This window comes from Anas acuta, chromosome 3, assembly GCF_963932015.1.
Source record: "Anas acuta chromosome 3, bAnaAcu1.1, whole genome shotgun sequence".
NCBI classification, from domain to species: Eukaryota; Metazoa; Chordata; class Aves; order Anseriformes; family Anatidae; genus Anas; species Anas acuta.
In genome coordinates this window covers 27300636-27327290 of record NC_088981.1, presented here as the reverse complement: position 1 = coordinate 27327290, position 26655 = coordinate 27300636, and the positions used below count along the sequence as shown (strand labels likewise).

Here is a 26655-nt window from a genome sequence, read left to right as displayed (position 1 = left end):
ATCTGAGACACTCCTTGCCTGATGGACTGGAGACCCGTCCCCATTCAGCTTCCCTGCACAGGAACAGAGCACAGCCACTTGCACCCAGATAAGCTAGAGAGTTCTGTTTTTATCTGTGTTAGTGACCTGAGGCCCTTTGCCCCTTGACACTTGGCAGGCTCCTCCTGTAGAGGATGATTTTAGTTATTTTACACTAACTATTCAAGACTGTTCATGCCACCTTCTCCAGTTCATTTCTGGACCTAGTTTCTCTCCTATTTGTCTGGATTTCCTTGTGAAGGCATCAACTGTATTTCAAACAAAGGAGCTCTTTGGGATGAGGGGTGAGAATACCATTGCATTTCTAATGCTTTCTGTAAAGCAAAAATTTTCCACGCCAAAGTAGCCTGAATGCTTCCTTATTTTTATAAATAGCAAGAGTCGTGGTGGTGTCCGTTTTGGAGCATGGCTGCTTCAGCTCTTATAGCACATGAAGGTGCAGGAAAGGCATTCTGAACACCTTCCTGAATGATACTAAGAATTGAGCATTGTTCTTTGTGTATTTGTTTCAGTTGGATCTGAAAAAAATGAGGTCCATTTTTGGAAAAATTAGTGGCTATAAGGACAATTACAACTTTTACAAACATAGCAAAGGTGCAATTTAGGATAAAACTGTATGGTACTGTATAGTCAAGTTCTTTTTATGTTTGAACTAAAATACTTCTGGATAGTTATTGCTTCAGTACAATTTTGCATGCATGCAGATCTCAGAAAGAATGAAAAATAGGCTTTAATTTTCTTAAAAAACTTAGAATCATAATTTGTTTGCTGTGAATCTTAGCATATGTCATTGCTGAGAAGAGTTTGATATATATTTTATTAATTCTGTTAAACACTTCCTGAAACTGTATTGATTTGAAACACTTGAAGCAGTTACATTGACCATAGCAGAGTTACATTGCAACTAAGACAGAGAATAGTTTTATGATATCCCTTTGGATTTCACAGTCAATAAGTAGAAATTGTTTAAGTATAGCACCAGAATGAAAAATATACATGAAATTAACATTAAAAGGACAAGAGTTGAAACTACTGAAATACTAAGTTGACTATTACTCCTCTTTTCAAGTGAGCGTCTTTAAGAAACTAAATTCTAGAGAGTTTCCAAATGTTTTCATCCTCGATATATGTAACTCACTCTCTGGAAACAGATAGAGTAATTACAAGAGCTGTAATTGTATAAATACATTTTACAAACAGTACTTGCTATATGAAATTGCAAAAAGTGGTAGCTTTTCAAGGCTCATCCATTTTCTTTTCTACTCAGTGGGAGGAAAGATGACTAATCACTAAACAGCAAGGCATGATATTAGCTAACCAGAGCTATCACTGCAATAGTTTGTGTTTATGTTGCATGATAAGGATGTCTTTGAATTCAGTTGAGGTTACAATGGAAGCAACATATTAAAATTATGCAGTAGAAGAAAAAAAATTGACTCATTCTGGGTAGTTAACCATTGACAAGGTAACATCTTAAGAGAAAAAGGCAGATGAGGTTGACCTTTATTCTCTTCTCATCTTGTCTCGTGTCTAAAACTATCAGTTTACTCCCCCTCAGTGCTCAGTTTGGCAGATCCTAAGGCATTCTCCTCTGGCCTTGTCAAAGAGACAAGACTTTCACAGAATAATGAAGCACATCCATCTTAGTTCCATTCAGAACTTCTACATCTATTTAATTTAGAAGAATTATCCTTTAAAGCTTTCTGAAGCTTTACGTGGGAAATCAGTTTTCTGCTGGGAAATGTTTCCACAGTCAGACTGTTTCATGAAAAATTTTTTGACATTGTCATTATCTGGAAGTACTGAAATACTGCATTTTGATTTTATTGTTTTATTATTATACTTCTGTTAAAAGCTGTCTTATGAGTCAGAAAGATGAAGATGAAACATTATTTGTTTTACACTAAAAAAAGGTTTTGCCCTTGTTGAATTAAACATTTTGATAACATCAAAGGAAAATATTTTGGAATTTTTCAATTTGTACAAAGTTTTATGTTTGGTGTTGGGCCTCCAGTTCAGAACAAAACAAAGTTTCAGAACCTCTGAAGGCACTGCAGGGTAGAAACTCTGCTGTTTAATGAGTTCTACTGTGATTCCTGAAGCATCCTTTTGATGCTAGCTAATCAGCTAGTGCTGCTGGCTGAAGAAGCTCAGAGAATAACAGGGGGCTATACTGAGCAACTGTGGAATATGATTGACACAGACAATCTTCATTATCCAGTTAAATCATCACATCAGAAATGCTGATTGTAGGATCCTTAGAAGAGGAACTCACTGTTCCAGTGTATTTAAATAGCAATTACCATAGGATGTTTCCATACTAAAATTCTTGAATGAACTTTGCAACACCAAAATCCAGAGTAGCTTTTCCTCTGCCAGATCTTCTGCCTTCTGTGATATGCCTGGCTTAGTGGTCATCGTCTTTACTAAGATTAGAGTATAGGAAATTTAGGAAGCACTAAAGTATTATTTTCATGTATATATTTGCTTTGTCTGTAGCAAGAGTTACTAGTGGGTGCTTCATCTTAAGAACCTGTGCACAGAGTTGTAATTTTCCTCTATTTTCTCAATGCACACTTGTTATTTTTTGAAGAAGAGGTTCTCTGTCTGCTCACTTGGTAAAAGAAAGAAAATGTTAACTAACAAGTACATCTCTTTTAAGACAAGTTGAATGTTGATTTTAAACATGCAATATGGAAAAATTACTGAAATTTAAAGGTGTGTTGACAAGGTTGAAATCTTTCTTTTCTTGGGTGACAATGTTTTCTAGATGCACAACTTCAGAGTGGAGCCTCATTACTATTATTACAAATATGAAAACTGAAGTTTTAAATTTTCATCTATAAATATTTTTTTAACTAAATTAATAATCAATCAGTGGCATATAAATAGATTGCAGCAGCTATTACTTAAAACCATAGAATGTATATACATGTATTCCAGAAACAAAGATGGTCAAAGGCATGCTCTTTGTAGAGTCAGTAAGAGATGAAAGTTACTGAATCTGAGCTGAACAGACTTCTAACTCTTCCTGATTGATTTGAGTTGCTTTGTTTGCTTTGTTTATGCGTTATGTGACAAACTGACTGTTCATTTCTTGTTCGGGTGGCACGTTTTACTATCTGTTAATGCTTGGGAACTTGAAAACCTGGATAAATGGCTTGAAAGGAACCTCATGAAGTTCAGCAAGATGTGCAAGGTCCTGCACAGGGGAATCACAGAATCACAGAATTGTCTAGGTTGAAAGAGACCTCAAGATCATCAACCTCAACCTCTGACCTAATGCTAACAAGTCCTCCACTAAACCGTATCACTAAGTTCAATATCTAAACGTCTTTTAAAGACCTCCAGGGGTGGTAACTCCACCACTTCCCTGGGCAGCCCATTCCAATGCCTAACCACCCTTTTGGTAAAGAAGTTCTTCCTAATATCCAACATAAAACACCCCTGCCGCAGCTTTAGCCCATTCCCTCTCGCCCTGTCACCAGGCACATGGGAAAATAGACCAACCCCCACCTCACTACAGCCTCCTTTAAGGTACCTGTAGAGAGAGATAAGGTCGGCCCTGAGCCTCCTTTTCTCCAGGCTGAACAAACCCAGCTCCCTCAGCCACTCCTCGTAAGACTTGTTCTCCAGACCCCTCACCAGCTTCATTGCCCTCCTCTGGACTTGCTCAAGCACCTCGATGTCCTCCTTGTAGCGAGGGGCCCAAAACTGAACACAGTATTCGAGGTGCGGCCTAACCAGAGCCGAGTACAGGGGGACAATCACTTCCCTAGACCTGCTGGCCACACTGCTTCTGATACAAGCCAGGATGCCGTTGGCCTTCTTGGCCATGTGAGCACACTGCTGGCTCATATTCAGCCAACTATTGACCAATACTCCCAGGTCCTTCTCCACCAGGCAGCTCTCCTACCACTCAAAGGAAGGAGCAGCTCAAGGCACCAATACAAGCTGGGGGCCACCAGCTGGAAAGCAGCCTGTCAGAAAAGAATCTGGAGATCTTGGTAGACACCAAGCTGAACATGAGCCAGCAATGTGCCCTTGCTGCAAAGAAGGTCAGTGGTATCCTGGGCTGCATTAGAAGCAGTTTTGTCAGCAGCTCAAGGGAGGTGATCCTCTCTATTGCACACCAGTGAGGCCACATGTCTGCAGTTCTGGACTCCCCAGTACAATAGAGATGTGAACATGCTAGAGCCTGTCTGATAAAGTCTACAAAAAAAGATGAAGGGACTGGAGCATCTCTCCCCTGAGAGCTGGGACTTTTTAACCCGGAGAAGAGAAGGCATGGGGCAAATCTCATCAATGTGCAAAGAGATCAGAGTCAGGCCCTTTTCAGTGGTGCCCAGTGGCAGGACAAGAGGCATTGGGCATAAACTGGAACACAGAAAGTTCTATCTAAACATCAGGAAGCACTTTTTTAATGTGCAGATGACTGAGCACTGACACAGGTTGTGGATTCTCCTTCCTTTGAGATTTGTAAAACCTGACTGTACATTGTCCTGGGCAGCCTGCTGTGGGTGGCCTTGCTTGAGCAAGGCTGGGACCAGATGACCTCTGTAGGTCCCTTCCAACCTCAACCATTATGTGATTCTGTAGTGCTCTTGACAAAAAAGAAACTGCTCACCTGAGATACAACTTTCCTGTGAGTGTATGGAACTAATTCTGTACCTTAAACTGCTGTATTTCCTGATGCTATCAGCTGAGGGAAATTGCACCATGCAAGTGTGGCTGGACGGGCTCAGGGCTGACCTCCTGTTAGAGGCTGGTGAGCATTAAGGAGATGCAGAGCAGATGAGTGACACCATTTGCCAGTCCAAGAATTTTATAGAGGAATTTTATAGTGGCACAGAAAATTACTGCTGTGAATGTCATCACAGCTACAGATGTATGCTCAGTTGAGCCAGTGAAAAAGACCAAAAATGCCAGTTTGGCAGCTGTAAAAAAGAGCAACATAGCAGGTGCAACAAAACAAAGAAAGTCACAGGTAAGCAACAGCCTTTATTCTCATCCATTGGAGATTATTTATTGAAAATAATGCCGTGGCAGATATTTATTTATTGGTATTTGACAGAAGCTCATTTCTATGTAAGGTCAAGTAGAATTAGCATAACAGAAAGGAGGACTAAATACAGCCTGGTTTATGCTTGGTTTCTAAGTATAAACCTGCCTAATGCAAAGTAAAGCAGAAATTGGAAGGGGTAATCTACTTAAATCTTTTCTTCCTTAGTGACCTGTATTCATCCTCTTTTATACCAATAAAACATCTTATTAGTCATCTTACCGTTACTCCTTTTCCCCTGTATCTTGGAGAGAAGAATGGCTCCGTTCCCAGACTACCAAGCCTTGGGAAATGATCTGCTTACTGCCATCATCACGCTATTTGCTAGTCCAGGCAGAAGTACCCTTTGCTGTTCTCCATCAATTTATTTTCTGTCAGTAGGGTACCAGGAGAATTATGTTTGTCACAGTTGCCAGATTGAACAGGATATGATTTGTGAATAAATACTTTGCATTTTATTTTTTTTTGTCATCTTCCATTTCTTCTTACAGTAGAGGGCTGCTAGCGCTTTATTTATTTATTTATTTATTTATTTATTTATTTATTTATTTATTTATTTATTTATTTATTTATTTAAGTCTAATGCTGAGCTCATTTTAGCTCTGTTCAGCGTGTCAGAAGATTCAACAAGAATATTTTTTTTTTTCCACACCTCTGCTTGCCCACTCCCTCCCAGGCTTGGGACCATATTGCATTTAGACGGCAGAGCTCCTTAGTTGACTGACTTGTGTCAGGAGTAGTGTCTGCTTTGACCTTCCTGATAAACAGCAATCCTGGTACTGGATACCTGTTTGCTTTATATTTCTTTACTGATTCTGCTTTTATTTTCCCATCCATTCCTGAGTCTGTAATTGATGTTTAGGTCACCATTTAGAAATGGTGATCATCAACAATTTTAGATAGAATATGTACAGATCTTAAAATATTACATGGAGAGGTAGGCCAAAATATAAATAAAATATGGAGGATGGGAAGAAGGGGGACAGAACTGCTGGTTTGGATAGACCTGTAAATAGTTTAGTGTATGCTTCAATAGAAAGTTTTTTTTTTTTTTTACCTCTTCCTACTATTTATTCTTACTCTTACAATGTAAACAGCAAAGACGCAACAGGTGCTAAAAGTAGTATTCACGTCACTGCATACTCCTAGGCAACAGTATGAACTTAATTTTTCTCTGCATTTTGTGAAAAAAGGGGAAAGAAAAAGAGCTACAGCCTCATCCTCACAAAGAGCTTCAGCACTCACAAGATTAAGTTATAAAAGACCCATTTTGTGTTAACAGCAGGATACCATCCATTTTCAGCTCTTTCATCGAAATGAAATTAAACATGGACATGTACAATAAAATAATATGACAAATAAGGACACATCATATTATTTATTATACCAATACTTAAAGGCCAATCTTTTCAACACACTTCCCTTCCTTCAGCCCCCCAAATCCACAGTGAAGTATGGGGAACTATTATCTTTAATACAAAGTTAAATAAAAACCCTCTCAACCTGCACACGGTCACACCACAGGTTAGTGGTCCAGCATTGTTCAGAATAATGTCTTTTTTGTTGTTCATCTACCTGATAACAGATGGCTGAAAATGACTCTCTCCTACCTTCTCACATAAACTTCCAATTACACCCTGCAAGCCAATGGATTAATATATCAAATGGTAGCTCTGCACATAATGAATGTGAAGATAAGGATGAAAGGAGGCAGGAGGTTTTTGCAGCAGTCGTTACTTTATCCAAGCACCAGGAAAAAGCAACTAAAATGGAGCCATTAGTGAGGGCTCCATGGTCACTGTCAGAAGCTGATACTGATGGAAAACAAAATGTTTTGATTCTAAGAGACATTTGGTTAATATGGTACCAAGTTACTTGTAAAAGCAGAAAGCCTTTTAATTCATACAAGAATATCATAGACAAAGAGCCAATACTAGATACAGGGCTGCAATTAATATCTCACAAATGCTCATGTGGATGTCCCCATGCATACAGAGCAGCAAAGGAATGAACTTGTTAAACTAAAATGTAGAGGGTTTTATTTTCTGTAAGTTTTACTTCTTAGTTTGCTAAGTTTATTTTGATTGGAAGGAACATAGTTTATAAAAAAAAATAAAAAATAATAAAAAAATTGGTATACGTATTCATATATATAAGCACATACCATGCTTCAATTTTCAATTTTAGGCAGAAATATCATACTTACTATGGATGGTATGATTAAGTATATTTTAAACCCAAGAGCATTTGATTGTATATTAAAATGGTAGTTCATGCTTATTTAAATTTTTGATAAATCTCCACTGATGGATAGATAATGTCTGAGAATTTCAGCTCTCAGCACACATTACATTTTAGTGAATCTTTGGGAATTATGCTCAAGAGCTAATATATTTTGCTTTCATTGTGACAAAATAGCTGAGATGCATGTGTAAAGAACTACCTTGAGAAGAACCATGAGATTTTTTTTGCTCTGAGAAAAGTCACATCTACTTCAAACAGTAGAACATCATAATTATTGACAGAATAAAATAATTCATAGTCTGAATAGAGATGAAAGACTGCAAATGGAAAATATACTGAATTTGGTGGAAATATCAAGCTAGAGCAAAGATCAATTTTATTTCTAACATAGTTCATTCTATGCTGTATGATGTAAATGCTTTTTTATTATGCCAAGCATTTGAGCATAAAAAGTCCTGAAACAATGCCATATTTTGGTAAAAGCTGAATGAGATTGGATTTTCAATCAGACAAATGGTTCAAACTATAGGTACTTACAATTTGAATAACTTCATTTCTTTTCCTTTTGGAAAATGTAGCCCCGCAGCAGATCTTTGAAGTGCAAACTCTGAGACATAGCAGTATTAAAATAGTAATGGATTTGGAGGAAATAGCACAAAAACATCCAGCATGGCTTAATCAAAAATAGAAATTCATTTGAACTTTCTATAGTCTATTGAATATTAAAATATTTCATATTTCAAATAGAAAAAAAAAAAAAAAGAAGCCTTGAGCAATGTTCTGATCATAGTTAGTGACATTTCTGTTGTAACACTTGAATCCTAGGATTAAGGATGAAAGCTTCTACTCAGTTTCATCTAACTTTCTCATATCTTATATTTTGTATTTATTGCTATTATCTGAAAAATAACTGGTCCGTGCTGGAGACCATGGAACATTGTGACATAAGTTTTCAAATTAAAAGCACTGAGAAAAGAAAAACTTATGATTACTTTGGCCAAAGTATTTTTATTCTGCAATTCGTCGTGAAATACGTGTTTTGGGGCTTTCTCTTATAGCTGGCACCCCACATTGAGTGCTATCTTTGTGCAACTATCGTGTTGTAGCATCTCTCATTAGGAATAAATTTACCCATTGGACATATTTCTGTAGCTGTGAGAATGACTGGCTAATGAGCAAATTCTTGGGGAACTACTGGGTTCTTCGTATTTAATTCTCCAGCTTGCATGAGGAGTTTCTGCATAACATCACGTTATGCTGTTGTATTTAGCATCATTAAATCTTTTTGAAGGGTGTATTATAGTCAAAATAACCAAGTAAAATGGCTTGGGTTATTCAAGAAATCTGTGATGATCAAAAAGTTTTTTTTGGACATCACTTTTCAGAACCTTAAATGTAGAGAACAGTAAGAGCATGAGTCACTGAAAGACTGTTTTGAAATAGCAGTGATGGAAAAAAACATTTCCAAACCAGCTGTATAAATTAACTATTATTGTGTAGGAATTCTATGATAAAGGAAGCACATTGACATTGCTGCTGGGCAAACGTCAAAACTGTAAGTTGCTGTCTCCATTGGCTTTCTTCTTAGAGTCAAAATCACAAGTCAAATGGTATATCATTTATATATGCACTCCTATTACTCCTGAATTAGGTCTTTATGATTTTCCTCTGTGGATGTGAAGTGCCTAGTAAAAATTACATTGCTGCCTCACTTCCTTCCATTGACATCTGTGTGTGGGTGTCTTTGGGGGGCAGTACAGCAAGAGTTAGAACTATTTCAGCTGGAAAATATCATATTTCTTAAACATATTGAAGTGAAATTAAAAAAAAAAAATTGTTTGAAGCAATAGTGTGAAGACTCACAAAGCCTTTTTATTGGAGGCTGTTTGTTTTTACATTTTATTTTCAAACGGTTGATATAAAGACAAGAATGTAAAGCTGTTTATTGCAAGGGTAATAATATTGTAGAGACTATCAACGTGCACTTGCAGACAGTTACTTATATGCATATGAGAGAAAGAATTCATTTGACTAATAGTGATATTTAATTTGGGAAAAATTGAGGCCAGAAGCTGCAGTGTGTGATGACAACACTACAGAAAGTTAGTAAGTTTGCTTTGAAAGTGCTGCTGATGCTTTGATGATTTTCTTTTTTTTTACAAAAAAGCTTTCTTTTTTTTTTTTTATTTTTTGTTTTTTTTTTTTTTAGCGTTCTTTTCAAGGCATTATAATTGTGGAATCTGTAAAAACAGTATAAATAAAATCTCCAATTGGATACAGTGAGTTTTTGCATTCGTTCTCAAAAAAAATCCCAAATTAATTAATATGTTTTTACTATAAGCAGGTATAAACTAAAGTAATTGAGAGTTAAAAGCTGTAAATCATAAGATAAGATTTCTTTAGTTTTTATGCATGGACACCATTGTCAAGAAGGGCTATAAATTTTGAATAAATTTTGTTTACAGTGTTTGTTCCTGTCTGTATGCACTGAACAAAAACAAGCCTAAATATATTATTTTTACTTCTCCACAGGCATTACCTGTATTTAGAAATTTCAGCTACTGATGACTTATTGGAAAGCTTAATTTCAGTATTTTCAGTTGCATAGAAATATACCAGATAAAGAAAGACAGAAATAAAATAAAATAAAATAAAATAAAATAAAATAAAATAAAATAAAATAAAATAAAATAAAGTTTGGTGATGCTTTCCTCTGAGAAGCCTCCACCATAATACTATCAATAAATCATTATTTATTTACTCTGAAACTTGCTTGCTAGTTAAGAAAAAAGACTTAGGAGGTGATCAATGCAATTTTGTGGTATCTTCATAACAGTGAACTCCAAAAATTTGTGCTTATTGATTTACCTATTTTCTATACCAAGTTGCCAGCAAAACACAGTGAAACATCTAATAAATTAAAAAATAAAGACAGATAAACTATTAACAGTAAGCAGATTTTTTTTTTTTTTCTTCAAAAATGTGTTGTTAATTTTCCTGAAGTAATTAACAGATCTTGGTTGAATTTTAGAGTGAGAGTTCAAGGTAGTCATGCCACAGTAATGTTATTGCTGCCCTTTTACATGTTATTTCATAACTAGAGGTTAAATTCATCCACTTCCTTCTTTACATCTGAATACTTTTCTTGAGGGAGTCTGCTCTCATGCTCTCACCACAGCAGGATGCTCCACAGAAGCACTTAAATGCTGTTCTACTTTCCGTAAACCAGCACTGACTGCAGTAGGGAGGGGATTTCAGGTACTCAGCTCCCCCCATAGGTATCCTTCCCAACAGGGTGATAAATTTTCTCCTGTTATCTTCTAAACTATTTAACATGTAAGGCTCCAGTAAAAGGAATTAAAAGGAGCCCTGACAATATTGATTAAAAAACAAGATGGAGACATTCACGTTCAAATGTCTGGAGCTGACTGTGCCTGAGCAGATTTGGTTGAAGGTTACCTCATGCTTTAGGGAACACCACAAACAGTAGGTGGTGGAGACTATTTTTTTCACAGAGTTTTTTATTCCTTCTGTAAAGAAGTTACGTTGTCACTGAGAGAGATGAGAAACCAAAAATTTTTGGTGACTGGGCCCTCACTTGCAAGATGGGGCAGAGAGGTAGCAGTACAGTCTGTTGGTTTATGCATTACACACCCCTTTTGGGAAGAGCGCTGGACAGTTACATTCTGTGCTGGGAGGGTTCCTGCCCTCCACATGGGGACTGCTCCAAACTGTAGGATGGAATTTAGCTTGAGAGCTCCTAAAGGTATTGGGAAAAGGAGAATATGATGGACTGCTGAATTCTTGACTGTTTCTCTCTTAGTCGTATGTAAATGGGTTTGTGTTTGGAAGGTTGAGAGGAGAAGAGGGATGGGTCATAATGATAAAGAAAACACAAAGTCATTTAGCTTGTAATCTTTTACCATTTACGTGATATTTTTAATGGACTAGAAATCAAGGTCTCATTGATAAACGTCCTGGGCTCCTTGCTTATCTCAGACTTTAGAAGATTTACTTGGAGTATACAGTATTTAAAAACAAGTTTCTTTGTTTGTTTCGTTTGTTTCTTTGTTTTTTCTATTTGGAGATGAAATTCCTCCTAAAAGGTTTCTTCTGGGCAACCTTATGGTGTTCAGATTTTTACTTATATTTCCTGTGTCCTGATTCTTCTTCTTTTTTTTTTTTTTTTTTTTTTTTTCTTCCCACAAAGAGTTTTCACATAGAAAAAATTATGAAGTTCTGTTTTCTGTACAAAAGTGTCTTTATCTGTGTCACCTGAACACTGATATTTCATGATAGCCAAACAAGATCACATGGCTTTATAACATTTTGAAGAAAAGCATAGAAATTCCTTTACAAGAGAAAGGCTGTGCTGGGTTTTCAGAGCACGTTTTCCAAACAGCATCACTCTTGTCTTGCAAGGGTTTAACATGAAGCAGGGTTCTTCAGCAAGATGCTAATCTTTAGTGCTTTTTATATCAGCCTTGAGATTATAGAGGTCCCATCTGTGGTTACTGGTACATTGCCAATTATGAACAGCTAGTGTCATCTGTAAAACAGTCACTTGTGGCTGTTGAGATCTGAGTGGAGGATGTCATTTGAGAAGCTTTAGAGGCAAACGTTGCACAAGTTCCTTTTGCTGGAGAAAACATTGGCCTGTGTGGATGGGCGCTGTTAGGAGAAAGGGTGGGCACAGATGCAGCCATGTTTAGCTACCATTTTCATGTGTTATTTTTTAATGTGATTTCTGTTTCTAAAGATTGGTTATGAGACGGGGTGTGACTGCAGAATTTACGTTAATGGATTTTGTCAGTCTGCACTACTAGATGTTTTTATACAGGTGTGGGAAGTAGGAGAGGTTTTTCATATCCTGTATTAGCTATTTCACAATATGAAAATAAAAAAAACTTTCCTCTCTGGAGCAGAGATTCAGTAACTTAACAATATCAAGAAACAAGTTGTTCTTCACAGGGTTATGCTAGCCAGAAGAATGTGTTCTTTCTGTCATTCTAGGCTTGAGTATTTTTGAGGATTGCTTAGAGATTAGAATGAAAGTGTCCCATTCAAAAGCAATAGGATGACTCATTTGAGGTTTTATTTGTGCAAATTTCTGTGTGCATCTTCACTGGAAAAAACAAACAAACAAACAAAACACTTGCAGCTTATTATGTTGCTTTAAAGCTGGAAAACTTTATTTTTTGTACTTGATTAAATTCATAAAGATATTTCAGATATTTCATATCCTCTGTACAGGTAGGAGTATTTTTAAAATTAGATTTTTAAATCTGTAACTATCCTTGAGGTGTAAGTGGACTACAACAAATGTGTCGGGCACTTTCAGTTGTAATAAGTCAAAAGAGTAAGTTTATGCATTTGTTTTCATCAGTAACTTAAAAAAGAAAGTGGCAGAAATAAATGTTTGAAAGTTGAGATGCAAATGTTATTAATCAAACAGCACTTTGATCAATGATGTCTTTCTTCTAAAAGCCAGCACATTTAATCAATAAAAGTCAGTGTGTTAAATATGTAAATGTAATCAGAAACATATTCAAATCACAGATTCAGCTCATTTGCTACTCATGGTAAATGATGATGCTGGTTTAAATCTATGAATTTGTTTTCCATTAATCCAAAGGAATAGAGAAAAAAAAAAAAGTTAAATAAAAATTCAAAGTGGAAAGCATTTAAATTAATACAAAGAATTCCAGAGTCAGACATTTCCTTTATTTCCTTTTTTCACCATCTGAACATTTTTGATAACCTTACTTATGAAACTGAAAAATGGGCAAATGAAACACCCCTGAAATCACTTTCTATGAAATCCATTGCAATCCATTAGAATGAAATCCATTGCAGTTCAGCACTGACTAGAACCATAGTTTAAGATGAAATAAATCCTTGTTCATTCAAGCACAGCAGCCTATCCAGCCCCAGATCATCGCTTTTGCCTTGATCCTCATAAGCAAAAGGGAATCTGAAAATTAGCCATATGTATACAAATATGGAAAAATATATTTAGATCTTGAAGTGTTGGTGGTGATAGTACAGCCATTGCTTTTTTTTTTTTTTTTTTTCCTCAGCCTGCCCCAAAATTTGTGTGGTACTTGATTTCTTTCATGCATATCCATGTAGAATTCATACAGAAACTATGCTTCTCAGAAAAAGGAAAGACATTGTAAAACATCTGTGCTTAAATAACTGAGTGACAACCTGTGCTCTGAGATTTGTGACTGTGAAAACTTCAGGGAGAATGTGGATCGTCTTACACCATTCACCAGTGAAAGCCCTTCCTCACAGAGTCCAAATCCACTGGAAAGCAATTTTTCTGAGTGGATGAACCTCAGAGAAAGTGCTGAGATCTACCTGTTAATCTGATCTGTTTTCTGTTTCCAATTTCTGAATCAGTGATGAGGAATGAAATTGCACTTTATTTTTCAGTCATGAACACAGATTTTGAAGTGTGTATCAGTAAATACATTCCTGATGTATTTCACCATGGAGTAGTGTGACAAAGCAAATAGTATTGAAGAAAGAACTCAAAATAACACAAGTCCTTCAAAAAAAAAAAAAAAAAAAAAAAAAAAAAGGAAATGCAGTGGTGTCACTGTATTAATTTAATAACAGTCATATTGTCTTATATGTAGAAACTGGTTCTTTGTGCGCAATATTAAGCTTTCCCTACGGGGAGTTGTTCTGCACAGAATTCTCCAGCTTCCTGTAACTGGGTACTGAAACCTTTCAGTACACATGCACTCATCAAACCAACCCAGTCTCCTGGCTCTCACAGCACAGGAAAAGCACTGCAATGGTTCAGATGGCCTTCTGAGGTCAGATGGCAAAAGTCTTGATGAAGATAAAATTTCTCTTGCTATCAGGAGTGCAGGGGAACTTCCATGTGCTTCATCATCTGTAAATACTATGAAATCTACAAGTAACAAAATAAATAGATGTTACTTACAATATCTAGATATTAGCAGATTTTTTTTTTTTTGCATGATTGAACCTGTCTCCTTAAGAAGTAATAGATCATTGTAGCTCAGTTAAATTTCTCAGTCATCTCATGGTTTGTGATTTTCATTAATAAAATGCACTTTCTTACAAATTCAATCTTCTTCAGCTAAAAATGTTTTAATTTTTTTTTTTTTAAATGATAGATCATTTTGATTTTGATTTTATTTTGCAGATCTCATTATGCCTTTCTGTCATCAGATCAGGGTATACATGGCTCATTGCATCTCTGCATAGCAAAAAATACATCTCTAATTCCCACTAATTTTGTCATAGTTTAGAGTCAACACCTTTTTTAAATGTACTGTAAGCTAACCTTAGCTTTGCCCTGGACTTTATGACTATGACTTGGAAATTAACATTGCAGACTTCAGAGCACCCACTTTCCTCCAAAAACTATTTCTTAAGATATTGTGACAGCTTCAGTAACTGCTATTTTCAAACAATTTCTTTTAAAATTAATCACCAGTTGGCTTTTCAGCAAATGTATTTCATGGAGAACACAGTTGAGAGATTTGTGTTGAATTATGAATGTAAACATTTTTTTTTTCTGCTTTCTTGAAAAAAATTGAAAGTCTTTCATATTTGTGGACTTGGTGAATTTTATTTCCTTTTTCTGGATAGCTGCTGACATTGAAATAATCTCACTATTGTCTGAAAGGCTCTGAATCTAAAAACCTGTTTCTAATGTTTTCTGAGAATGATCACTTTGTTTTGTCCAGTTTTATTTGATACAGGAATTTGCATGACAAGTGAGGGTTTGGGATTTCAAAATTCAGTTGGTGTCTGTAAGGTCTTCTACACTGTACAGATCTGACAGCCAGCTTCCCTTTTACCTACCTCACAGAACCGAGGCAGGGAGACTTTGGGAATTTCACTTGAGAATCTCCTTTGAAAATGTTATTATTAGTGTTTTTGTTATCAAGCAGTACCTGTGACAGGCACATTAAATACTATATAAAATCTGAGTACATTTTAACATGGCAAATTTTTTCTATCTTTTGAGTTATGGTTTCCCTCCAAGCCTGGAAACCAAATAATCTTATTTTTTTCCCCCTTTTTTGAAATGTTCAATACCACGATAGTAGCTTTCATGCTATTTATATCATCCTTCTAGCTAGTCATTTTGTACCTTATCTCTAACCTTTTTCATCCTAATTCTTGGATCATGATTCTGCTGTAGATGTGAAGTGTGGTGTATGAAAAATGGCATGTATTTACTGGTCACCAGATTTTCAAAGCTAGAACTCAAAGGAAATATTGACTTTCCTGTAAAGCATTCACCTGTTTAACTGAGATAAAAAATTATAGCAGTGGTCTTGCTTTTAGAAACACATTTGCATAAACATTAAAGCTTAGAAAAAAGCACAGATATAATTGAATGGAATTGCATTGTTGATTAGACATATAAAGCAACCACTTAAAAAAAAAAAAAAAAACACACACAGCAAGCTATTAAAGATTTATTATTACTTTATTATTACTTTAGGACTAGATTTTCCCACAAGATCTCCCAAAGGAAAATGGACTGCTAGATTTCTCACTTGTGATATGACATACTTGCACCTTTGCTTTACTTGAATACACTTCACACTAGAAGTAGAGCATATATGTTAATATTTATTAACCTAAGCTTTTGTCATTGAAGTCATGCAGCTCAAATCATTGGAGTGTTCAAGAGTGATAGCTGGCTTAAACTGCTGTTCAGGCTTTTGGGTATCAGGGGAATAGCTTCATTATAAAATATGAATAGAGTGGTAATGATCTTTCAGAATCAGATGATACAGTTGTCAAGAAATCCCATTTCCCTCTGTTATTTAGAAGACAGTGTAACATATGGAAGTGAATTTCTGATCATGTAGGCAAATATGGTGCCTGGAGCTGAGGACTGAGAAATATGCTGTCTCACTGTGGGAAAGTGTTTGGAAGAGGTAAAGAGGAAAGAAGCATTTGAAGGTGAGATAAAAAAGTAGAAAAATTCTTCCCATGGGGAAGCCTACAGGATTTGAAGGAAGACAAAGTTAAGAACCAGTTTTAAAAAATCTCATGTTGTTTCTTTAATTACATTTTTACTCTGACCTTCAAGGGTTTAGGAAAATATTTAGGGCTGACTAATTTCTCTAGTTAGCTAATGAAAAAAATGTACCTAAATTTGGAATGGCATCATTGAAGTCTGTGAAGTTTTATCTTACACTAAGCTAAAATTCATCCTTCAGTGTCAGCCTCATTAACTTCTTAAAGACAGAAATTGTATTTATAAAAATTCACAAATACAGAATATTTTGAGGTAGGAATATCTGCCTGTAACATTTTGTATTCATCCTACAGTAGGAGCATGCAATTTTGCCTCACTTAACAAATAATTCAATGTAAATACTATGAGAAATGTTGCTGCTGAAGTTTAATATCTGTCAAAACTTATACATGTAAAAAAGTATTGAAAATCTCTTCTCTGGAGATGGTTGTAAAATCTCCACAGTTTTCATTGTTATGTAATCAATTTAGTAATGTGTACACACATGAAAAGCTACAATAAAATAAGCTAGGCTTTGTGAAATACATGATAAGGCTATTCATTAAGTTTAATAAAAAATTGAAGTAACAAAATTACATTATTTACAGCTAAGAGAGTAAAAATAGATTTTCTTTCTTCTCTGGAATGCTTTATTAATACAACATATTCATTGTTTCAATAAAATCAAAGGAAATTATGCATAATTAGGAGTACAGGAAGAAATTTGAGTCTTGGGAGTGATGGGGAAATCTGCAGGTTCTAATATTTTATATTATTGCCTATTCATGAGATTTTATTATTTTGATTAGTTTTATATTTTTGTAGACTTTCATTGTCTTTTTGATTTTTAAATGTAAGATTTTTAAAATAATGGTATTATTATGTCTGCCTAGAAATGGATAAGCAACTTAAAAACCTTTTTTATAAGGAAGTATTATGTGACGTCTTTCCATTACATTGCTTGTCTAAAAAGTAGATGTTCTGCAACCATCATGAAACACAGAACATGTGCATCACCCCCAGCTTCTGAGTGCGTTTTCCCTTTAGGCCAGTTTTTGTTATTTAAAGTTGTTTAAATCATAAATGCAATTATCTTTTTGTCTGCAGAACTGCTTCATAATCTGTTTTGTAATTCAATATGTTCACAGTCGTGAAGTCCAACTGCAACTTGGAGTCTAATAATTGAGATTTCCTTCAGTTTGTCTTGGCACAGAGAGTTTGAAGTGTGATAGGAAGTGCACAGCCAAGAGCAGCAGTGTTAAGAATCAGGAGGTAGGGTTGGAAGGATATGTGTTGCAAAGGGCAGCACAGAGTCTGGTATTGGAGATGTTAAGATGGGAGGAAAAACATGCCCATGAGAAAAATTAAATTAAGGAAATTAAATACAAAGAAGAGTATAGGGAGTAAATGTAGGGATACAGAAGTAGAGGATCTGGAGTGGTAAGGAAAGGGCTTCAACCCCAAGGATGAATGAATTCTATTAAAAGCTTACACATGAGGCAGAACTGTTGTAGTAGTACATGCTTAGGTAATTGATATGGTTTCACTGGTAGGAAGCAGAAAGGGTTGAAAGTCACTACAGCAGAAGATAAAAAATCAGAAGGCAGAGCTGGACATAAATTGGAGCTTCTTTTAGGAGCTCATAATTGTATGTGTTAGTCCCAAGAAGATTTTTTGTCAGAAATGACCTGGAGCATATACTGTCATATATTGCAAAATCACAACATATGTTGCATTTACCTTTTCTAAGTTTGATTTGCAAACTAATTTGAAAGGTGGGGAAAATCTAGTATTAACTTTAAAAAGTTTCTTTAATGTACATTTTCCAATAATGTAATTTTAAAATGTAGGTTATCATACACTTTTCTATTGTGTTTTATAAGTCTTGGCCTAAAGAAAAGAGTGGTGGCATGTTTCTTTTGCCAAAGCTGTGGAGAAACATATATATGCATATATATGTATATATAAAAAATATTCTAGTTGATTCTTGAAAAACAGAGCAAAAAATATAGAGGTCTCTTGCATGTAGAACAATGTCAATAGGTCTAGGGAACTGAAGAATAGGAAGAGAAAACTTACTAATCTAAAAATACCTATTGCTTTGTTCCTAGGTTCAGACATTGTTCAGTGGTTGACAAAGAACTTATCTATAGAAGATCCAGGTAACTTTTAATCTTTGTATGTTTGAAAAAACATGTTGTGATGTGGGTGGCCAGGCAGCATGTGACCAGTGTGATATCAACAAGCAAAACAGACAGCATCAAACCTCAGAAACTTGTGCTAAGAATCTCATGATTTTGGTTATCCATTTTATTGGAGCATGTACCAGGAAAACAAGAAGATGTCCAAGAATGAAAATGATAAGTGCTTTAATTAATGGAAAATTAGTTTATTTTTTACTCCAAGAGGAATTAACTCATTGTCATAGTAAATCGTTTGCGAAGCACAAGCTGTTGTCTTAACAGAATTTTCCAGTAGATTAAAAAATAAATAAAATGAATAAAATATGCTCTTGTACAGATTTAAAGCTCTTGTACCAAGAGCTGTATTTGTATCTTTAAGTTTGGACACTTTTATAGCATCTTAAATGGAGAGTATACTGTCAATAAAATCAGTGTGGTGAGGAAGAACCGCTCACTGCTCAGTGAGCTGGGTTGGGATGTGGAAATAAAGATTTGGTTCCAAATTCTGTCACGGGTTTCTTATGTGGCAAGCTGCTAATTCAGTTTCTATGACTTGGTGCATGTCTGATATTTATTTCCCTGATTTACAGGAAACTTTTTACATGATGTGATTTTTTTCTGGAAAAGAATGGTTTCTAGTAGAAAATGATGAATGTCAGAAATAAAATTTTGTGGAAGTTCCTATTCTATTTTGGTTAGGGGAAAGATAATCTTCCGACTTAAGAGCATTTAAAAAAATAATTTCCTTTCTTTGTTTCAGAGTTTTTGGAATGGAATGTCTATTTTTTGTTTGTTTCTTTTTATATTTTATTTTATTTTTCTGTCATAATAGATATGAAAGTGGAATCATTGTGGAATTCCAGAAAAAAAGTAGTATCACTGAGTTTAAGATTATGAGTTGGATATTTTTATAGTTTATAGTTGGATAATTTTATATAATAAAATTGAATATTTGAAAATATGCAGTTCACAAATTATCTGAATTGTTACATCAGAAAGATCACTAATTGCTGCCATTTTAGTATAACTTTAATCTGCCGTATATTTGCTTCCTGAAGCTAATGTTTAGATCACTTGAGACATAAGTGTGATACTGTGTTTCTCAGCTCTCAACTAAAAAACACTCAACTATCTACTTTTATTAGAGTTTGAAAGATTGCCATTCTATGTTTATTTGTTATGGAAGCTTAACCTTTATTTTTAAAACCAGAACTGCAATACTAGAATAGGCTGTTCTTCAGATTATCTTGTTGCAAAATTTGGAATAGCTGAAACCTTAAACTAAATGGTTCCCTATGGTGATGCCCAAATAAAATTAAACAAACACACAAACTACTAACATATGTAACAAGAACACCGCAGAAATTTAATACGAGCTTCATTAAACCCTCTCAGATTGCATGGGTGGAAAAATTATCCAAAATGGCAAAAATGTCATGCATGTCAGTCCTGGTCCAAAGACTGGACAGTCCAAAGTCATCTATCTGGAGCTGGATGGATGCAAATCTTCAGAAGGCAAGCCACCCCAAACATTGCCTTTGGGTGACATTCAGAATTGCCAGAACCTGACAGATGATGAGCAAGAGCTATTCACAGGACAAAACTTCTGATAGTATTCTGGTTTATAAAATCTTTGAAGATTTTGACTTTATTCTGGTTCTAGACAAGACAATCCAGACTTTCCCATGGAAAAGCCCTAAATTTCTGGGAGCTTTTGTCACCATCATTTGAATTTCCATTACCTTCCATCCGCTTTTCAACAGCATGCCAGTCTGCCTTTGAAAAAAACTATGGCTGTCTTATTAAACTCCCCCTTAGGGTCCTGTTACCAAGCTGTAGTGCAATTTTATGATGCATAAGTAAATAATCCCTATGTTTGCACTGGAAGTTGTCATCTCTATCTAGTATTGATATCAGTAATATAATGTAGACCTTTGTTTACATATTTTGAACGTATATTCCAATATCTCCAGAAAAATTTAAGGACTACTGTACCCCTCATCTGTCAGTGCTGTGAAAAATTCATGCAAGCCAGGCATGTAAATTCTTATCTAAGGGACATATAGATAGATTTAACTTACTTAGTATGCAGTACATAAAAACAAAGCAACCCCTCCCCACCAAAAAAAATAAAAATAAAAAAAAAAATTGTAGTGCTTTTTTTCCTTTGTTTTGCATAGAGCGTACAACTCCAATAACATTTAAATGGCAGTGAAGAAGGCTGCTTTATGGATAGTGGGAGAACAAAAGGCAGGAGATGGTCTGGCAGCAGCATTTGTTTTCACCATGTTAATAAGTGTAAAGCTAGTGTTGAAACAGTAATTTCAAGCAAAAAAAATAGTTACAAATGTAAATTTCAACTAAAAAACAAAACAAAACAAAACAACAGCAAAAAATCAAACGCACAGTTTTCGTAAGTGGTAAAGCATTTTGTGTGGAAGATTTGAAAGATTTTGGCTTGCTGAGTAAATCTCGATCAACAAAATAAACTAGAGATGATGGGTGGATTCTGCTAAATTATACCAGATTTGAAGTTGTTTCAGTGGAGTAGAGCAGAGTTTGTGCCCAGAATAGCTGTGTGCAATGTACAGTTGCTGTTATGTTGTTTGCTTTTCAGTATGTGCTTTAAAAAAAAGTAAAAACAAAAGTTTGTGTTTCAGCCTACAACTCATCTGTAAAATTTTAAGGAACAGGAATTATCTGAGTTATTTTTAATGTGGAAGTTTAGTTCGGTCATAAAAATAAGCCTGACCTCAACCCCAAAAGAAGCAATTAACTGAGTTTTTACAGAATTGTAAGAGCTTGTGGTTTTGCATTTAGACATGTGTTTGTTGAATTGACCATTACAGGGTAAGTGCTGACTCTTCACTGATGGTGCCAATTACTCTTAATGCGGAAAATCTACTCTGTTTTTCTACATTGTGTTTTTCTTTTTTAAAAAGATAATTAGTGCTGTGAAATGTATCAGGTTGACCACACTATAGACTGAAATCCTTTTAGTCCATAGGAAAAAAAAAAAAAAAAAAAAAAAAAAAACAGAACAAAAAAGGATGATGAGCTGATTTAAAAGTGTCAGCTGAAATCTCCAAGAGACTGGTTCTGTACTTGGTTCTTGCACTGATTTCTTTGATGCTCTTTGGCAAGACACTTGATTTGTCTGTTCCCTAGCATTACAACATGCTAACAGTAAATCATGCTGTTGTCTTTTAATGAGAGGAATCAGTATCAATTCTTGGTTTAGTGAAGAATAATCAGTATTTTCACAGTTAAATGTGTGCTATATACAAACGCGTATTTCATACTTAACTCAACCCATGAAAAATTTCTACTTATGTGTCTCAGAAAGAGCCTTTAATTTACTGACATCTGCAAAGCCAATGTAAATTACTTGGCTGAAGTCACTTCATTACTGGTTGGTTGCTGTAGAAGAGCTGTAGTACTGCACCCAGCTTCAGGATATGCAGCCTTGAGTTCTGAGTGTCTTAGTCCAGCTCCTTTGGGCCGTCTGTTGGAGTTTGCTATGCGCTTGGATGACAAGAATTATACTCAGAAGTGTTACTAGTCATTGATGAATATCTCTTTAACAATTCAGAAAAAGCAATGATGATGGTAGCAAAAAGTTAAGCTGGTATGAGAAATTTTAAAGAAAGCCGCTATATATATTAATATGAGCCTGTAACAATTCATTTGAAAACACTGTAGTATTTCCTTTATTCTCTCTTCTTACATATGTTTACAGACATATATATTACTAAATCAAGCTTTTAAAGTTATAAAACAAGTGTTCCACTCACATCTGCAATTCTTTCCAATAACATTCTTTTCATTTAATTTATGTAGCTAATTTGTAACTAGATGCCCACTAGCAGCCCTGTAAACTACAGTCACTAACCCAGTACAAGAAAAAGGGAGAATTCAGCAGTACAACATCTACTTTTCCCTCCTTTTTTACATATATATATTTTTTTCAGTTAAATTTTTCTCCAGCAGTAGCTGAATTAATAATGACTTTGAAAATGCACTGTGTTTGCTTTAAGAATTAGAGGAAAAATATTAGCGTTTTAATCTGAGTACATTAAAGTGTACTTGAAAACCTATTTCTGCCCCTTCTTCATGTGTATGCAGGAAGGCAGCAGCAAACAGCAAACCATTGCAATGTGGGAGACAGCGCCAGACAGCTGCAGGCAAAGGGGAGGTTCCCCTTCCAGAGTTTGCTAAAGGAGAAAATAGCCTTTTATGAAATGGAGGAAGAAGGAAATGAAAAGGTCATGCTTCTGTTTGCAATCTTTGCATTAATCAAAACTAGTAAAAACAAAGCAAGAGTAGAATGCATTTTTTTTTTTTTTTCAGCTTAACTGGAAAAACAAAACAAAAAACTCACCCGATCACCCGATAAATTTTATACTGCCTGCACACGTACCATAACCTTCATATTAGGAAATTGGGATCTACAAGACACTCAGCTTTTTTTTTTTTTGGATGTCTAACAGAACACCAACCTATTTACCAACCTATTTACACTTATCTATAGAATACTAATTCAAAGTATAGAATACTAATACATAGTAGAATAGAATAGAATAATATACAAGGTATAGAATACCAATTCAAAGTAGATTTATTGTGGTTATAATAAGGAAAATCCTCAAACTCTTCAAATGACTTAGAATATATGTACACATATTTAAATAATTTGACCATAACTTAAGTTGTGTCATGTACATTTAGTAAGTAAAACAGAATTCTCTTGATATTTTTTTACTTCTGGTTGAAAACAAACCTTCAACTGAGCATTTAATTTTTTTTTTCTTTTTTTTTTTTTTTTTTTTTGAATACTAACCCTTATTCTATAGTGGTGTCTTCAAAGGTATTTGTTTTTAATAAGAAATAATAAAGGATTATTTTCAGTGACAAGTACCTTTATATGACATCCACTCCTTTATTCTTTACTTTAATCATTGAAGGTGAAATTCCAGTTCCACAGAAGGTTGGAGGCTTTCCATTAACTGCAAAAGAGCCAAGATATAACACAATTCCTTTTAAAATAAGATTAGGTGTAACATGGCCTTTAAGCTATATCTCAGGCTAAAATACAAAAACTAGTTTCTAAGAAGAGTCTTATACCCAGTTAGAATTTTAAAACTGAAACATACTACCAATGAACAGCATTTTCTTTGGAACTCAGTAGGCAATATGGGCATTATTTCACAGAGGCCTTTTAGAGCCTTGGTGAGTAAAGAGTAAGAAAGTACTAAATAGAATACAAAGTACTGATTAGAAATATTTGTGTAAAGAAGTTTATTCAGACAAAAAGTTCATGCTAAAACCATTGCCAGATCCATATAATAGAAACTGAAAAATCAGTAAGCATGAATTTCAAGTAATTTCATTGGAAGGAGCTTCAGATGCTCTGTTGTACCAATTTAAGGAATATATTTCATCCTTTCTGTCACAGAACAAATTAGGGTGTAAGAAATCTAAATTACACGGTTGAAAATCTTTACCCATCAAATTACCTCTGAAGTACACAAAAAGCTTTATGATGAAGCTATTATTTTATTATATAAAGCTATATGATGATGAGTGATTCAAAACTGGTACTGTGTTTTCCCCAAAGCTCTACAAAACCTAGAAAGCTTTTTTTTCCCATAGTTTTCAATGAAAATATTCCACAGAGTTCTGAGGAACTGGTTCCTAAACTGTATATCTTTCCAGGTATTGTACCCTTCTCTTCATGTCATCACTCAGAATATGGAACCAATATCTCTGAATAAGAAAATATATCACTAGCCAATGTTAACTTCCTATGAATGCATCAGATTTTCAGAATGACTGGCTGGCTTCTGATACTAAATTCTGCTGATTTAAATGTTATGTGTTCCCTGTCTTGTCTGCTTGCTCCTTAACTCTGCACACTTGTAGCTGCCACTTTTTTCTTTTTTTTTCAGCATGGTAAAAGCCTATTATATTACTGTCATTGTTAAAAATGATAAAACATATTTATTGACTTAAGTCAATAGTACAATAAAAGTATGACTGAAGCATCAAAAGAAAGGTATGTCCTTGTAGGGAGAACTCTGTTATCTTTTAGAAATAAGGCTTATTAATAAATTAGTTAAATAATAATGACAGTAATCCCCTTCTATTTTGCTTTTCTTCCCTCTGCTCTGCTCTCATGAGACCCCACCTGGAGCACTGCGTCCAGCTCTGGGGCTCCCAGCACAAGAAGGACAGGGAACTATTAGAGCAGGTACAGAGGAGGATCACAAGAATAATCCGAAGGCTCAAGCACTTCTCCTATAAAGACAGGCTGAGGGAGTTGTGATTGTTCAGTCTGGAGAAGAGAAGGCTCCAGAGAGACCTTAGAGCAGTCTTACAGTATTTAAAGGAAAGCTGGAGAGGGACTCTTTCAGAGAGTGTAGCAATAGGACAAGGGTAATGATTTTATACTAAAAGAAGGTAGACTTAACATTAGATATTAGGAAAAAATCTTCACTCTGAGGGTAGTGAGGTACTGGCACAGGCTGCCCAGAGAAGCTGTGGATGCCCCATTCCTAGAAGTGTTCAAGGCCAGGTTGGATGGGGCTTTGGGCAACCTGGTCTAGTGGAAGGTGTCCCTGCCCATGGGTGGTGTGGTTGGAACCAGGTGATCTTTAAAGATTCTTCCAATCGAAACCATTCTATAATTCTATGACATCCTTAATAAATATTTGTTCCTGTTTTTACTAAAATTACTTAGAATTTTTGTGATTTCTTCCTGTTTGTACTTTTCCTTCTGAACCTTAGAAATCGTACCAAGTTTTGGAGGTTTAAGAGGAAGAACATTTAGTAAATCCCAATTCATGGTGGCGTATTTAATTAAAAGCAGCTAAATGATTGTCTAGAGGCTTCATTAGCTTTCTGCTTCCTTGTTTCTGAGAGAACTATGTTATGTAGTAATGGAAAGTGCAAATAGGTGGAAGTGACATTTTTAATTCTCCTTCTATGACAAACTGACGCGCTTGGTGGATGAGAGAAAGGCTGTGGATGTGGTCTACCTTAACTTCAGCAAGGCTTTTTACACTGTTTCCCACAGCATTCTCATCAAGAAACTGGCTGCTCTTGGCTTGGACTGGTGTACGCTTTGTTGGGTTGGAAACTGGCTGGATAGCCAGGCCCAAAGAGTTGTGGTGAATGGAGTCAAATCCAGTTGGAGGCCGATCACTAGTGGCATCCCCCAGGGCTCGGTACTGGGGCCAGTCCTCCTTAATATCTTTATCGATGATCTGGATGAGGGCATTGAGTGCACCCTCAGTAAGTTTGCAGATGACACCAAGTTAGGTGTGTGTGTCGATCTGCTTGAGGGCAGGAAGGCTCTGCAGGAGGATCTGGATAGGCTGGACCGATGGGCTGAGGTCAACTGCATGAAGTTCAACAAGGCCAAGTACTGGGTCCTGCACCTGGGGCACAATAACCCCAAGCAGAGCTACAGGCTGGGAGATGAGTGGTTGGAGAGCTGCCAGGCAGAGAAGGACCTGGGAGTGATGGTGGACAGTCGGCTGAATATGAGCCAGCAGTGTGCTCAGATGGCCAAGAAGGCCAACGGCATCCTGGCTTGTATCAGAAGCAGTGTGGCCAGCAGGTCTAGGGAGGTGATTGTCCCCCTGTACTCGGCTCTGGTGAGGCTGCACCTCGAGTACTGTGTTCAGTTTTGGGCCCCTCACTACAAGAAGAACATCAAGGTGCTCGAGCGAGTCCAGAGAAGGGCAATGAAGCTGGTGAGGGGCCTGGAGAACAAGTCTTACGAGGAGTGGCTGAGGGAGCTGGGTTTGTTCAGCCTGGAGAAGAGGAGGCTCAGGGACGACCTTTTTGCTCTCTACAGGTACCTTAAAGGAGGCTGTAGTGAGGTGGGGGTTGGTCTGTTCTCCCATGTGCCTGGTGACAGGGTGAGGGGGAACGGGCTAAAGTTGCGCCAGGGGAGTTTTAGGTTAGATGTTAGGAGGAACTTCTTTACTGAAAGGGTTGTTAGGCATTGGAACAGGCTGCCCAGGGAGGTGGTGGAGTCACCATCCCTGGAAGTCTTTAAAAGACGTTTAGATGTAGAGCTTAGGGATATGGTTTAGTGT

General features: G+C 35.9%; 1 protein-coding gene across 7 annotated transcripts in view; it reads left to right on the top strand.

Moving 5' to 3' along the window:
- Positions 1–26655, top strand: part of RGS7 (regulator of G protein signaling 7) — a 273357-nt gene that overhangs the window by 125826 nt on the left and 120876 nt on the right. For 5 of the 7 annotated variants that reach the window (XM_068676310.1, XM_068676302.1, XM_068676305.1 and 2 more), the window contains one exon: positions 18479–18529. The exons of the other annotated variants lie outside the window; for them this stretch is intronic. In XM_068676310.1, coding sequence (XP_068532411.1) covers positions 18479–18529 — 51 coding nt within the window. The remainder of the gene's footprint in view (positions 1–18478; positions 18530–26655) is intronic. 7 annotated transcript variants of the gene reach the window in all.